We start from the raw sequence: 17318 nt of genomic DNA, 5'->3' as shown, positions 1-17318 counted from the left end.
ATCTATTTTCAAACCAATATTAATCCAGGAAATAACTTTTAATTTTGTAAAGATGTCAAAAATATATCTCGCAAAGCTAAAAATTGAACTCAATATTATTAACAGCCTAGAAGTTTGTATAAGTATCTATTTTTAAACCAACATTAATAAAGGAAGTAATTTTAATATTGCACTAATAGATAAAAGTTTTTTTTTAAGGAATTAACGAAAAGCACGGTATTTTTCTCTTTCAACAGCAGCAACAGAAAACATAAATGCAAATTTTAAAGCTACAATTTCATTAAAACTATATGCCAATAAAGAAATAAGGGGTCCCCGAACGATCAAAAACTTGCTTCCAACTCCTGTCAATCTTTGTGTTACTGTATCCTTATGGCGTCACGCCAACATTTTCTCACAAGTGTCTTTATAACAGTGTTATCTCGCTGAAAAAAAAATAGCTCTCATTAATTTTCCCTAATGAAACTTCTCGCAATGTATCCTATCCAGTCTTTACACCGATAAGAAAGACTACTTCTAACTTTTTTTCTTCTGCCACTCGTTCTTTAAATTATTATTTAAAAAATTTTTAGATTGTCCCCGAACATGTCTTGCTATTGATTTCTTATCAGAAACCTGTAATTAAGCAAGAGGACGCGGGATCAAAGTAATGTTTTTGCGAATCCTTTTTTTTTCTTCTTAGTTAAAATAAAATAAGGAAACTAAAAAAAGAATTCGATGAATTTTCTCTCTCGCTTAATATAGTTCCTTTTTATTTTTTCTAACATGAATTCAGCTTTCGGTTTTTGGCTTCGTATTTTTTCTACAGTGCGGTTGTTCCGCTCAAACGTTTCTTTTTCCTGGGCAAATTGAGTGTTAATAATTTAATAATGTTTGGGGCTCTTCTTCATAATTAAGCACTGAGCTTGCTTTGCAGCGTTATGAAAATAGGATCCTCTATCCACGACAGCCTTTTGGTGTTAATGAATTATAACGTACGAGAAGGAAATTCGGTCTAGATTAGACTCGTTTTCTTTCTTCTTTACCCATTACTTTTTATTGGTGGGGTAATTTATTCCGTCTTCGGTATTTTTTCTCGTATATTTGATCACAAGAGTAATTACTTATTTTATAATTTATAACAGTCAGTGTTGTTTTTTCACTTACACAAAATGAAGACGAATTTTAGGATTTTCATACAGTTGACAAAAGCTTTTAGTCATTTAGGGTAATTTCGCTCCCCTCTCTCTATTTTAGAATATTACTTTTTGACTTAAAGTTGCATTTCTCTTATTAAAACGGTCACAAACATTTTTCATATGGTAAAAGTCAGCGTGAAGGGCAGGATGACTTTTAATAATGTTAATATTTAGAGCAGGATAACTTTGGTTAATTATTCGTTTTAAATGCTTTTTGTAATTATTATTTCTTAATTTTGCGCAGCTTAACAGTACCTTCCTGTTTTTTATTATTTTAAGCCAATAGATGCAATAAAAATCAAAAATTATGAGTAACGGAGTCAAACTGTGAATCAAAATTACCATGGATGAGTGCATCATTCTTTGCAATCAAACTTGTTCTCAAAAGCTTGGTTTCTTCATTGAGATTGAAATTTTTTGCGAACTGTGAACCAATAGGTGCAAAACACAATTTTCAATATGAGTGGCGGAATTAAATTATGGATCAATGTTTAATTGAAAGAGTACCATAATTCGAAACCAGACATGTTCTGAAAAGTTATGTTTCTTCATTTAGATTAAAATTTTTACGAGGCGTTTTTATTAGTGGTGTGAATATAAGAAAGAGACATCTTGAATCGACGGTGAGGAAAAGCAAGCAATTTTTTTAACCGCTTTATTATTATTATTTTTTTTTGAGCAAAAAATGCGTTTAATAATTCCGCATTGGCAAATATTTCCACTGTGGAAACTGTTCTTCTATTTTCCAGATACCTTCAAATTTCCTCATACTTTTTTAAAAATAACCAGTATAAAATCTTTCACTCAAAAGTTTTGAATGTCTTTGTAATTCATTTTTAAACGAAAAAAAAAATGTATCGGCAAATGCATTCAAATTTGAAAGACAAAAAAAAAAAGAGTAAATAACTGTATTCAAATATAGACCTCCATCTTTCTTTGACAACTTTATTTAATCAGTTCCCTCATATACCTCGGGAATACTGTATGAAATTCATAGCGATTAGATTAAGATTTTAATATCCATCTCTCACTGTTCAAATTGTTTTGTTCCTTCCGTAGTGTATTCAAAAATCATTGAAGTGGAGCGGGAATTCTTTTTCAAAACTCTAGGTCCCCTTCATTCCCCTTTGTTTAAATTATTCCTCGCATCAAACATAAAGTAATAATAATAAAATATGAAAAAATAATAATATGTGAAAAAATAAATAAAAAATCTCGAATTTCATTCACATTTCTTTTTCGCCTTTAGAAAATTAAAGGCTTAAGAGACGCAATAACTTCCCTTCAGGGAGGGAAAAGGGAAGACTATAAATTCTTGAGCTTCGGTCACAAAACACTGTTTTTTTTCTGTGATAAATTCTAATGCATTATTCAAAAGGCAAAGTGACACAGTTATTTGCATAAAATTCTGATAAAATATTCATAGAGAGAAGCTTTAAGAAAGCTGAAATTTTCTGCTATATCCGTTATCGAGTATGTATATGTACCTATTGAATTGGTTGAATGAGATACGATGTTGATAATCTTTTTTCGTCCTCATTATCTCCATTATTAGTATATTCACTGCTTGTGAATATTCAGTTTGAAAGACTAAGAAATATTTGATTTTAATTACTCACTTCCCATTCTCTTTCCCTCTTTCGTGTTATGCACGCCTTAGGGGGTTTCAACACATCTCTAACCGTCTTCGGAATTAATGCGGCTTTAACTGTGCTTGGTTCGCTTTTTGAAGTTTTAATAACTGTATAATTTTATTTTAATGGGATTTTTGGAAATGATTAAAATATTTATTTGACAGGTTCAAATATTTATTCAGTTTTCTTGTGTCTTTCCAAGAATGTCAGATTAAAACGTTTTTGTAAAGGCTTTACTTTATTGTTATTTGCACACGCTTGTACACTGATGAATGAATTGATGAATTTCCAAAAATTAATTATACTGCTAAAAATAGTTTTAAGTTTCTGTGATCAGTGGCTGATTTGTGCGATATAAAACAGCTGCAGAATAAGCTTCAACGTATCGTCACATCAGAGCAACATTAAGATATCTAATTCCAGACATAACCCTAAGAAATCTTACTATTGCTCTGAGGTGACGATATGTACTTGCATACCGAAACGTCTATTGGTTTTCATTTTTTACTATCTCAAATGTTCATGCCATTTTTTAAAAACGTATTTGGATATTATTTAGCTTTTACTTTTGCTTTATTTTTATACTCGTACAATTTGACGAGCTTCTTTAAAATATTAAATTTGTCACACTGTGCTTAGTATTTTTATGGAGAAAGTGGATGGAATTTATAAATACTACAAAATAAAATTTTAAAGGCTCATAGAATTCAAACGTTAGGAAGCTAAATATTTAACCAAATATTATGTAAATGCAGTTTAACTGGTGAAACACCGTAAAAACTCACATTAAATTTTTAACTAGCTCCAGAAAATGTAACTATTCATCTTTTCCGTAGATCAAGAGAAAATAAAGCCAAGAGAAAATAAAGCATTTAGAATAGTCAGAAAGCAAATATATTTTAAGTAAGCAATCCACATAAGAGTTCCATTTATCTTTTATTTCATACCTCAAAAACATTTAATTTTAACTAAATTAAATTCTTTTTAACGTGATATGACGCAGATATGATGAATTATTTAATTTATTGTCGTAAGAAATTTCTATACGCAAATATTTGTATTCGAGTTGTTTTACTTTCAGTTTTTTTTTTTTTTTTTTTCAGAAGCATTTGCAAATAATACCGTTTCCAAACAAATATTCTCACTGTACGTTGTGGTTTAAGTTTCGCATATTTTTTTCTTTTAACACTTAAGAGATCAAACAAACATTAATTTGTTTAAATATACATCATTTTTTTTAAAAATCAGGACTACTTCAGAGTAAAACATACATTTTCTCCTGCATGTGTCAGCTGTATGCAGTGAAATCCCATCATAACGAATACCAATACAACGAAATATCTGTTTTAATTTAACAATTTTTCAGTCCCGACTTAATTTACGTCACATTGTTTGAGTTCCATCAGAACAAAATTCCAGTTAGGGGAGACTGGGGTAATGGCGGTCAGCGGATAATGGCGATCACTATGATTTCTCGTAAAGTGAATAAATCAGATTTAAACTGATTAGTGCTGCCATTTCACGGCATTTTATAGATGTATACTATTGAAGCGCTGGCCATCTTGCCGGAAAGCTGTTTGTTTAAATCATTGACTTCATATTATGTAGTCAACTATGCTTTCAATTCCTTTTTGTAACATCTAAAAAGCAGAACTATGTAATAAAATACACATAAAGATTTCAGTTTAACGTGCTTATGTCATTGAGAATTCCCATATTTCTTTACAACAATTATGTAGTAAATTACATTAGTGACTGCCATTACCCCAGAGTAGGGGTAATACCGGCCAAAGCTTACTTTGCAATATTTATTTTTCCAATAGGTAAGATTAATTAAGACTCAATTTGAGTCTGCAATAGGTAAAATATACTATACATAAGCAATTTTGCATGATTGCGTTTCAGATTTAACTCAAAGTAAAATTTTATATTTATTTTCCCTTAGGTGACTTCCATTACCCCAGTCTTTCCTACAACGAACAAAATTTGCGGTCCCTTGATAATCGTTGTTACGGTATCACTGTATTTCTTTTAAAAAGTTAAAATAATAATAATAATAGTAGTAATTAGTAAAGGAAAAGGTTTTGCCTAAAAAGTCACACATGCATGTATTACTTCAGAAGCAAAACATTTTTCTACTATTACTCAGACCGATCAACAGGCCGTTAATGCTTCTATTGTAACATTGTTTTTCCAACTTAATTCATTACGCCACAGGTAAATGCAAATTGATTTTAATATTTTTCAGAGCGTGTTGGAAGTAAGCAGTAATTTATTGGACGATAGTCAGCGACTTCCGTGGCACGACTTGAACCGAGAACAACAACAAAAGTCCGCAGCTGCTTTATTGAAAAGCCAGGAAAGAAGTGGTTGGCTGCTTGCAGAGTCCCATCACTCAAGATACAGTCTGAGAAGTGGACAACCACATGTTTGTAAGTTATCAATGATTATTGATATGATTCTTATTGTTGTATCTGAGTTTTCCAGCTATTAATTACACAAATCATCTTATTTACAGTGTAAAAATTGAGAAATTTAAGGTAAATAAATGCATCATTCAGTAAATTACCGCCCATTAGCCAGGGCTAAAGCAGAAATACATGAAATACACCGCCAGTTCAGTCATTTCCAGCCGAGGGCTGCAGTTTCGTGCTTATTAGCACTCATCAGCCCGGCGTAGGAAAGTGACTGAGCTGGAGATGGAAAACCTCTTAAAGATCCAAGAGTGCCAAGCAAACTGGCAGCTAATATAGAATTAGCACAGGCCAGACGAGTGACCGAAGCAATGGATCGGTTCAACTCGGATATTGAAGGCAAGGCATGGTATATTCAGTAAATTACCGGGCCCATTAGCCAGGGCTAAAGCAGAAATACATGAAATACACCTCCAGCTCTTTCATTTTCAGCCGAGGACTGCCGTTTCGTGCTTATTATCACTCATCAGCCCGGCATAGGAAAGTGACTGAGCTGGGGCGGTTATTTACTGAATATACCATGCCTTGTATTCAATCTCCGAGTTGATCCGAACCATTGCTTCGGTCACTCGTCTGGCCTGTGCTAATTCTATATTAGCTGCCAGTTTGTTTGGCACTCTTGGCTTCCTTAAGAGGTTTTCCATCTCCAGCTCAGTTACTTTCTTATGCCCGGCTGATGAGTGCTAATAAGCACGAAACTGCAGTCCTCGGTTGGAAATGACTGAGCCGGCGGTGTGTTTCATGTAAATAAATGCATTCCAATGAATTCAGTGAAATAGTAATAGCAGTGAAGTAAGAAGAGACGAAAAACTAGCTTTTGTTTCCTGTATTAGTTTTGAATGCACGCTAATACCTGAATTGCAATGAATCTTCATGAGAACATGCGATCATATATTGCTGTAGGGTCAGTCCACGAAAAAGTCAACCACTTGTCCCGCACGTGACGGTTCATATATTTCATTAAAAAGTATTAATTTTAAAGGGTAATGTCGAAATTATTTGCTTAAGAAATCACACATAAGTTATAAGCTTGTTAAGCAGAAAAAATTTGTTCATTAATATTTTAAAGTATTATTTTCAATGAAATACATGAGACGTCAGATGCGGGACAAAATGACCGCTTTCCGTGGAATGGCCCTGTAACAGTTATTTGTGTTTTCGTTATACACTTCTGGAATTTTTCATTTCTCGATGTAATTTCTCTTCGTGTTCCCAAATTATTTTTTGTTTCCTGCCCTTTCTAATTAAGTTCGCTTTTAAAATCGTGATCATCGTTAAAATTTCTTGGGTTTTTTTTTTCTTTTCATTAGGCAGACTTAGTCTTTAAAGTGTACTATATTCTGATTCTTTTCAAGCATGTGCATGACATTAATCACATCTAAATTGTTCAGAAATTGATGAAAGGAAGGGAGAAAAAATAACACGATAGCCGAAGCGAGCCCGATAAACATGTGAGAAAAAACAAGGAGGCAGACGAAACGCCGTTTACCGCATCGACGAATTTTCATTATTTTCCCGACGTCATGTTTTTTCTTCGCTTTATTGACATTAGGCTCGTGCAACCAGCTATTGTTGATGGACGTTTCACACAGGCTTTGATGGATCTGCTCCCCGAGATTTCCATCTTTTGGAGCGAGACACACTGACGCGAAAGTGATTTTTTTCACTACTTTGGTCCGTTGATTTACGACGTGGCGATGACAGGACTGATTTATCTAATATATTTTCTTTATTGCAGTTATTATCATTTTATATAAACTTTGAACAGCTTTTGTTGTTACGTTAATGCTAGTGTTGCTCTAAAAGGGGATCGTCTTTTCCGGAAGGCATGTTTCGCAGTTTAATGGATTAGAGAGGGTGTTTTGAGTTTCTTGACATGTTTGATTCGTATATGGATAAATGTATTGTTGAAAGTACTATTGACATAAAGTATGTGAAGGGCTACGGGGGAGAACGATCGAAGTCCATTTTTCTAAAAAACTCTGGTTAACCAATGGGAACACGTAGATTATTACAGACAATATTCAAGAGAAATATTATTCAGACAAGAATCATCGCATAGTAAGTGAGTTTTAACAGGGAAGAACGAAGCCAATTCGGAAAAGATTCGAGGGTTCAAGCTTAAAAACGCATTGAGGAAAACGTGTGCATGGTGGACTATGATCATTCTTCCCCGTGGCCCTTCATTTATTTCTAAATGTTTAGAAATGCTAACTGAAATCAAGTTTCGTTCTTTTATATTTTTTAAGTGATCCATGGTTCGAAACAGAATGCTTTGGACTTCAAGAATTGTGTAATAGATTGAAGAACTAAAAACATCACAAAGCATACCAATGTGTTTTTGTTACTAGACGTTATTCGTTGTGGAAAGATATTTGCTTTGCATTCTGAGCAAAATAAATTTAAAAATACATTTAAAGTGTCATTTTTTTAAAACATGTTTTTGAAATGCTGTCATTTCCGCACCGTTGCTGATTTTTGAATTTTTGTTTGAAGCATGAATAAATAACGAAAACAAGTACTTAAAAACATGTATTTTACTTATAAACGAGTGATACTAGCCGCTTATTAGAGTTTTAATGTGTTCAATTCTGAGAAATCTATTCCCCCCCCCCCCTTGATTTCACAACTTTATATGAAGCTGAACAATCATGCTGAATTATGAACGGTAAAAAACAAACAAAAATAAAGAGTTTTTTTTTTCTTTTTTCAATCATTTGAAGCAAACGAAGTTGTAGCATTTAACTGGAGAATAATTCAAAATGAGAAACATTCTAAATAGCTTCGAAAGCATTATAGATCGTTTTGAACTCTTACATAGCTCTCTGCTAAATACCTGTCTCAGAAAATGGTCTACCGGCAATGTTTTGGAAACTTAAATGTCACATTTATTAATAAAAATACCGATTATTGGTACCTAGGGTCAAGTGTTGGAATTCCCGAAGAATAATATTCAATTTCAATTACAAAAGACTTGATAGCGAAAATTACTAAGTTTATTGGATGTTCCCTTAACTAAAAAGGACTTCCTCTATTTTTTCAGTGGCTGCAGTACACGTTGTTGAATCATGGGACATATCAGATGTAGTACTTCCTCCACCCCTCGATACCACCTGGTGGAGAGTGGACGACAGGCTCCTTGTACCAGCTCCTGCACTTCTAGCCACAGCTAAACAAGGTGACATGGCAATAGATTTGTTCTTTGTATGGCTTAAAAGATTTGGTTTTTCAAACATTCTACAATGCTCAAAATTTAGGGAAATGGAGTAGAAATTCTTAATTTACTGTATTTATTGATGTTGATTGTTGTGGTTCATTAGCTCAAACTATATTTTTCTAATGACATAACATAATTTTATTTCTATGTTTGGGAAGTTCGTCTACTTTTAACTCAGAATTATATTTCATTCCTATGCTAACTGAACAATCTCAAGCCAATGATAAACTACGTTAGTGTGAACTACTTGCAGTATCGAACTTTTCGAAACTTTGTGACATTAAAAGCAACATTTTAATGTTATCAAATGGATTTTGTAACAGACAGTACAACTTTAACAAAACACGTACTATACGCTTCTTAAATGAATATTCGCATGAAATGTAATGGTTAACTTTAAATACTATGTCATCACAAACAATGTCGGTTTGGTATATGAAGTTTGAGTTTGTGGTCAATATGAAATGTGTTCTAAAATAAAATGTTCCTGAGTATCCGTGACAGAATATACATTTTTTATTTTTGTCGTTTTCATGCAGGGTTCAGGTCGCATATCGTCGCCTCAGAGCAACAGTAAGGTATCTAATCCCAGAAATAATACTAAGATAATTTACTGTTGCTCTAAGGCGAAGTTTTGTTCTGAACTCCTATTGCTATGTGAAAAAAAGGTAGTTTAAAAAAGCAACTACTTGTGTTTGGTTCAAATTTTAGCATCATGTATTCCCAAAGAAGCATATTTTATAACAACTCTATTAAACCATTTCATGTATTTATTCACAGATAAATTTAAACCCATCCCTCTCTTCATTAATATACGAGGCGTGTTTTTTAAGCAAGGTCCGTTTTGTTTTAGACACGTTCGTGCGCATATTGCAACGAACACGTGCGTCGTGTACCGGCATGCCTCGGAAACAACTGTCCTCATTTTCAGCTCTGTAGCTAACCTGTACGATTCTGTTCCATGCTGTCATAAAGTTTAACACTATTAACTCACCCACCACATGTGAGGTTCGCTCAGTGATACGCTTTTTGTCAGCAAGGAACCTGTCTGCTGCAGAAATTCATCGACAGATTTGCGAAGATTTCGCTTCTGCTGAAGCCATCAAACCGGCTCGTCTGTAATCAAAGGGCGACCGAAACGCTCCTTATCATGGATGATGTCACGACTATTTTTTAATTCTATTACCCATTTACGCACTTTGCTTTCACTCATAACAGTATCACCGTGCACTTCGCAAATCTGTCGATGAATTTCTGCAGCAGACATGTTATTCCTTGTTGACAAAAAGCGTATCACTGAGCGAACCTCACATGCGACTGGCGAGTTGATAGTCTTAAACATTTTAAAATCATAGAACAGAATCGTACAGGTTAGCTACAGAGCTGAAAATGAGCACATTTTTTTTCGAGGCATGCCGGTGCACGACGCACGTATTCGTTGCGGTATGCGCGCGAACTACTAGTGTCTAAAACAAAACGACCTTACTTAAAAAACACACCTCGTAGATTGATTAAATATTTTATAATCTTCAGAAAATATTACCAATGCTAATAAAAGTTCAATATGAAAGTTCTTATTATATTGCACCATAAATAATAAAACAAACCTACCGATATGTTGTGAAAAAAATTTTACTTTTTAACTATTACTATTTTCAATTTTACGATCTTAGCAGATACAAAAATTTGAAAAACATTCTTTTCCCTGAAATTATTCTTCCAAAAAGAAACCGTCTGCCTGGACTTGATTTCTTTAGCATATGCATGTTGAAACTTGAAACACGTTTGGTTGTAAAATAAAGTCGATAAAATAAAGGATACAACAATGGAAGTCCATTTTTTCTCAAACAACTGGGAAACTTTCGAAAGAAAAAGGACTACTATAAAGTCTTACAAGTGTTTTTACGCCTTTCAAATATTGGGATCTATAAACTGAAATGCAAGAACAAAACACTCTACAAGAGACTTGCATGCGTATAAATATGCTTATATACATCCCACCCTAAAGGTTCCTGCGTATAGCACGTTCTGATAGCTCTCGTTGCCTTTTGGGAAAGTTGCCAAGCTTCTTTCTAGAAACGACCGTAATTGAGACAGCAGGCTTCATCCTTAGAACCACAGTCATAAATATGTTTACAGCTCTTTTTCGCTTATGGATTCTCACAACAAGTTTTACTCCGAACCAAAAGGGGGAGAAAAAAGGCAGCCTGGGCGTAATGGCTGGCATTGCGCTCTCAAATGATTTCTTTGCCTCTTTAAGATCTGCCGCGTTAAAGTCGCACGTCGTAAAAACACGTCAGCATTTATTATGTTTGCGGCGGATTGAAATGTTTTCCTATTATTCCTCGAGAGAAAATAGTGGTATAAAGAGAATAGGGAGCCCGAAACGCATAGTCGAATTCTGTGCGATATCAGATTGGACGACGGCCAAAAAGTTCTTCATCGCTAAATGTCACTGACATTGATTTATAATGACAATATTACTTCTTTAATGAGTTTGTATGCAGACTTAGTTAAAAGTTTATCTGGAATACTTGATTCAGTGCTATTTAACATGGAAATGTCGTTGTTTTTAGCGCAATTATGAGACATTGCTAGATGTCGTGAACTAAAGCAGTTTTTGCTCTTCATTTCATCAAACCAGGAGCTATTGCTTTTACTCGTGTAATGAACAAGCGAATGAGTTTATTCGACGTTTTGATTGGATAACACAAACCAACATAGCCTGCATTTTACTAAAATGAATAGGTGCCATGCATCCGTGAACTTTCGGATGAAATTATATCCACAACACAGCATTTTGTACGTGTTTCCTCTCATTTAGTGTGAATGGAAGAAAATTACATAATTTTGAATATCTGCATCCTTAGTAAAGTGACATTTTTACAGATGAAGTTCCTCAAAATTCTTTCTACAACTACACTGGTGTGCAAAAATTAAGGACGAGACGGTTTTTTCAGTATAACGTTGTTCAAAAGCTTTCCAAATCAACACATTTAATACCGTAAGATCCCCAATACGTAAGGACATGTGTAATGTAAGCAACACTTACTAAAAGAGAAATCAGAGGGATAAAAAGAAGCTTTATTGAAAAAGTAGCATGGAGCGCAATGCAACTGAAGGCCGAAACATGCCTGTGATGGGTGTCCAGAAAGAAGCATCCGGTCTTTAGTAGGGGATATGATCTCCCCCGACTGCTAGGCAGGTTTCACAACGTCTGCCCATGCTGAGAATGAGGGTGTCAATGAGTTGTTGAGGCATTGCTGCCCATTCGTCTTGCAGCGCCAATCGAAACTCCCGAATCGTTACTAGTGGTAAGGTACGAGCTGCCAAGCGTCTGCCTAGAAAATCCCGTACATGCTCGATGGGATTGAGATCCGGAGATCGTGCCGGCCAATCCATACGTTCAATATCCTCACTCTCTAAGAGCTGTTCGGCAGCTACTGTGCGATGACATGGTGCATTGTCGTCCATGAAAAGAAACTGCGGACCCATAGCGCCTCTAAAAAGACGCACATATGGAAGAAGAATCTCGTTACAACAACGGGTCCCGTTGACTGAACTTGCGTCGAAGATGTGAAGATCTGTACGACTACCAAGCATAATGCCTCCCCAAACGAGAACACCGCGACCTCCATACCTGTCCCTTTCAATGATGTTCGAGGGATGATTGCGGCTTCCCCGCTCTCTCCAGATGAGTATGCGATGAGAATCGCTACTCAGACTGAATCTGCTCTCATCTGTAAAGAGTACTCATCCCCATTCATTCTCTCTCCAATTCCGGTGCTCCCGGCACCACAGAGAACGCCATCTCCGATGGGCAGGCGTTAGAGGTACACACCGTATAGGGCGTCGTGCAAACAGACCACCACCGTGCAGTCTTCTGGCCACGGTAAAACGCGATATCGGTCGTCCAGTCGCCTGTGTCGTGTGTCTAGCGATTTCTCCCGCTGTCTGCCGCCTGTTTCTTCTGGCCTGTAAGACAATATACCGGTCATCTGCGGGTGTGGTTCCTCGTGGACGACCACTACTGAACTCCCGGAAGCTGTTCCTGTAGTTTGAAATTGTCTCCAAAGTCGTGAAACGATGCTGTGAGCAATTCCAAACTCTGCAGCCACACTTGTCACACTGCGGCCTTCCTCCAACTTCCCAATGATTCGACCTCGGGTAAAAGCATCCAGATGTCGTCTAGCAGATTGATCATTCGCCATTTCTCGCTGAGGCAATAACTCGGTGTGATTTAAACTGCTGTACGGCGTGCAATCTCTTTGCCAGAAATACTGATCTTACACCGACAACATGCTTTATACTACTCAGACATTCCCCCATTACGTCTGCCTGCATATCTGCGCATATGCTACCGTACATCACCTTACTTAATCTCCTGATTGGTCTTTCTGTCCGCTCTGACTCTTCGTTCAGCTTATATGCTAATTTTTGGACTTCGTCCTTAATTTTTGCACACCAGTGTAATTGCACTCCAATCAATACACTACGATTTATTGTTTTACAGAGTAATAATAAGGACAAAATGTTACTTTTGTTTTTCAAATATAGTTAAAAGTGATGCTAATGTTTTTTTTTTTTAGTAGTATGTATTTTGATTACGACTAAACACTAATATTAGTTGGGCTTAAATCTATTAAAACGTTTGAAATAAATAAAACAGCCAAAATCACAAAAATGAAAAATTTCGTTTTTTAGCGCTATTTTTCTTGAGCAATGTTGCATCACAAGCGCGATTCCCATTAAAAGTTACAATCTGATGTAAACTTATTTATTTACTCATTTGTTCTGAAAAAATAAAACGATTAAAGGTGAGGCACAGATGTTTTGAAATTAATACGAACGCAAAAAATGTTTTGGCACTTTTTTCCACAGCTATTTCTTTGTAAAGTAGATTTATCCACATACTTTCGTCGAAATTTGATGTAATAATTACTTGATTTACCCGATTAAACGATTGTTCCCTCCATAACGATCATCAAATACACAACCTTGAACTTCTGTGAAAAGATATTTTTCTCAAGAAATACAGTTATTTTTTTTCCTTTTGCAAAGATGCTTCTGTTCCGAATAACGTTTGTTTTTAAAAAATCCCTTCTCTCTAAATGAATTTTTTAATGGTAAATTTAAAACTTTGAAGTACTTCTATCCAAATGATGATTTTCAATACTTACTTTCTTGGAACGCAGCAGTTTCCATCTGTTCTGGTATGATCTCTTAAAAAAATATGTTTGTCATAAACATAACAAAAAAGCCATAAATTTTATTTTATCGCCTCTTGATCGGACAGCTTTGCTCTTTAAAACTACAATTATATTTCGTCTCTTAAATATTGTTGAGGTTTCACCGCACATTTGTTAGTGCACAGTCACGAGTTAAATTGGCAAACCTGTTGTATAGATTTAAATCCACTTAATAGAATGTGGAAGATGTATTAACATCCATATCAAACATGCTGCAGAGAGGTCGATAATACAAGAGTAGGATGCCATGTTAAATGCTATCCTTAACGCACGTTGGCAAGTATTGATTCAGAAAACAAGTATGGAAGGTGGACTAACAGTTTACTTAACGCATACTGGGCGAAAATAGCTACGTTGATATAGTATGTTTTGCGTGGTAATTATATGATTATCAACTAAATTTACACTCGAGCCAAAATTGTAAAAAAAAAAAAAAAAAAAAAAATGACTACTACGCATAAAAAGAAAAAATAATGAAGCAATAAGTACTCATCTGTGGCAAAGTGATACGATACAGTGGTACTGCATCGTGTCGATGTTCCTAAATGATTGTAAATGCTGCGAAAGTCTGGAAACTGTACTGATATTAAGAATTTTTAACTGTTCTAACTATGCACCCTCCCCCCCGCAGAATTAATTTTTTGAAGCTTAATTTTCTCTCTTTTTTTGAGTTAAAAGGGCCTTTGAACTTCCTTTCATACTTTTTTTTTGGTTTCATTAAGTTATTAAGCTAAATATTGCTTGTTCTCCAGATTTACAAACATTATTTTGCTCAGAATCTGGCTCATATATGTTGAATCTTTATCACTTACTCAAATTATTCCCTCATTAAGAATCAGATGACTAAGTTTTTACCTCCTTTTTCATACATTGATAAAATACATTGGAGCAATATGCTATCTTGTTCTTAATTTCGAGTGATGATAATGGATATCAGAGATACACTCTTGAATTCGGAGTAACATATTATATAATGATACATTTCGAGCACAAAAAAGTCTTTAGTTTATCACCTTCTTGCCGTTTAATTTCTGTTGTTTTAAATCATGTGGATATGTTTAGATTGTCTTAAGTATTTCACGTCTCTAATATTTTCGAAATTTCAAATTGAATTTTTCCTAAAATAAAATCGGAGCACGGCCATTATAATTAAAATGCTAATGCTTTTTCAAGCAACAAAGATTCATAATTTTGACTAAATCAAAAAAGCAACGCAGACGCTAATAAATTTTGGATACATAAAGCAGTACAAAAAGTCAGTGATCAGATTTTCGGCAGTAAAAAATGAATGCGGCTGTAATATACGATAGTTAATACGTTTTTGTGAGTTTTATTCTATATTTTTAACACTAGTATTGTTTAATACGTACCTGACTTCGCTATCCATTTGCCCAATTCTCCTTTTTAATTTTAATTGCTTTCTTTCAGGAGTGTCGCGTCTAGTACTCCTTGTTCATCATCGGCTTGGGGATCTGCTTGGCTCAGAGGTGTACACAACTCAAGCGTCTTCTACAAATGCCAGTAGAATAGTTAATTCTAGGGTGATTGGAGCTCTTTTAGAAGGTCATCGTGTTCTTAGTTTACCCAGACCAATTACAGTTACTTTTAAGCACTTGCAGGTAAGCATGGTTACTGTTTTCGCCTTTCATATCTCTCTTGCTTATTAACTAGCGGTACCCATAGTAGAAAATTAAAAGGTTATTTGGTTCACTTGTATGTTTACAAATAATGGATGAAGAATTTCTCGTCTATATGCTATGTTAATTTGCTCGTCCATGTTTTGTTAATTTGCTCGTCCATGTTTTGGTAATTCGCTAGGTAAAATGGGCTAAAAATTGGAATAGAGAGAGAACAAAATCGAATTTTTAAAAAATCTCTTCGAACTGCTCCCCCCTATGCTACGAACTAATACTGTGCCAAATTTCATGAAAATTTGGCCAAACTGTCTAGCCGTCTCGAAAGTTATAAATATTCCTGAATAAAATTTAAAAAAGGTTTTTTTCTGGTTGTGGATACAACATTGGGTAAGAGGGTATTTTTCATTAAGTTACTATAGTGGTTACCTTTTTTAACAAGGTTGTTTCAAACGATAAATATTGCAAGATATTTTGAGGATATATTTTAAAAACTTGAAATATGTTTCTAGAAAATTGCAAAACATAGCTTGGAAATATTCAAAATGTCGCCCATTAAATTTCCATTCTATTGTCAAATGATCCCTTATAAAAATTCCATTCAAATAAGAACAATCTATAAATTTAATAAAATAAGATGTTTGTGTGTGTGTGTGTGTGTATGTGTGTGTGTGTGTGTGTGTGTGTGTGTGTGTGTGTGTGTGTGTGTGTGTGTGGCGCGCTTCTCGGAAAAACGGTAAGGCCTGTAAATATAAAATTTGGTATATAGGTGCAATTTTTGCCGAAGGTGTGCACCTCGGGCTTCGATTTTAAATATTTTAATTTAAAAAAAAGTTATTTTAATCTTTTATGTGATTTTTAGCACTTTTTACCTCACAGACCCCCAACCAATCGTGCCAGACAAATCTTTTTTGTACTATAATGTAGGGAATTTAATTTTAAATGTGATGACTAAAAATGTTTTGAAGATAGACAAATTTTTGTATTTTTCATGGATTTTTGAAAAAACCTTTATTTTGGATTTTTTCCTGGGTGTAATTTTTTTCTAAACTTATCCTGGAAAAAGTATAAAAAATTCCTTTTTGAAAATTTACATATTTGTGCGCATCTAATTCAATTAAAATAGTGAGGCTCTTTTTTTTTGAAAACGCTACTTTTTGCACACTACGGGGAACAAGAGGAGCTTTTTTTTTCTTTTTTTGCGCTATTTAATTAAATGAATAAAGCACACGGTTTTTTGAGTGATCTTTGCTTCGATTAGAAAATGCATGTTGAGGTTAAATAAATAAAGACGCAACTGGAAATAGATATAGAAAATATTTTATTCAAATAAATATCGAAAAAGATAGATATAGATTAATTAATACCGCTGCCAAGTTTATTTAAACAGTCGCCGAAGGCGGCGAACTTGGCTTAAAAATGTAAATGAAAAGTAAGTAAAACAGAAAGGCGAATGGCGTAAAATGGCGATCCAACTTGTAGCCGCAGGCGGCTTGTGGTTGATAAATGAAGTCAAAAGTATATGTCATATTCTGAGAAACATAATTTTAAAATGTGTTGTTACGAATGTGTAGTCTACAGATGTAAAAGATACGGTTTTTTATTAATATAATGCATTAAATATACAATAATGCATTAAATAATCTATTTTCATGTAAAAACTGATTGTTGGATTTTTTGGGCACTTCTGTAAATCAATTTTCTTTGTATTAAAATTTTGATGATTTAATCCGTTCATGAAATGTCTATTTGTTCTATCTATTGCCATTTAAACGAAAAAAAAAAAACCTCTAGTTTTGCTAATTAAATCTTGATATGCAGTTTCAATTATATTTTTAAAAAATTAATAATGGTTTTCTAATTTTTAACGTTTTAAATGGACACTTTCGAGTCATTAATTAATTAAAGCGAATTTAAATGCCTTCGTTTTTC

General features: G+C 34.3%; 1 protein-coding gene across 5 annotated transcripts in view; it reads left to right on the top strand.

The window, feature by feature from the left end:
* LOC129228378 (adhesion G protein-coupled receptor L1-like) overlaps nt 1-17318 on the top strand; it is a 339788-nt gene that overhangs the window by 221750 nt on the left and 100720 nt on the right. For all 5 annotated transcript variants that reach the window (XM_054863073.1, XM_054863058.1, XM_054863065.1 and 2 more), the window contains exons 9-11: nt 5061-5244; nt 8330-8464; nt 15181-15371. In XM_054863073.1, the coding sequence (XP_054719048.1) occupies nt 5061-5244; nt 8330-8464; nt 15181-15371 (510 nt within the window). The remainder of the gene's footprint in view (nt 1-5060; nt 5245-8329; nt 8465-15180; nt 15372-17318) is intronic.

Source organism: Uloborus diversus, chromosome 1, assembly GCF_026930045.1.
Source record: "Uloborus diversus isolate 005 chromosome 1, Udiv.v.3.1, whole genome shotgun sequence".
NCBI classification, from domain to species: Eukaryota; Metazoa; Arthropoda; class Arachnida; order Araneae; family Uloboridae; genus Uloborus; species Uloborus diversus.
This window is presented reverse-complemented; position numbering and strand designations above follow the sequence as displayed.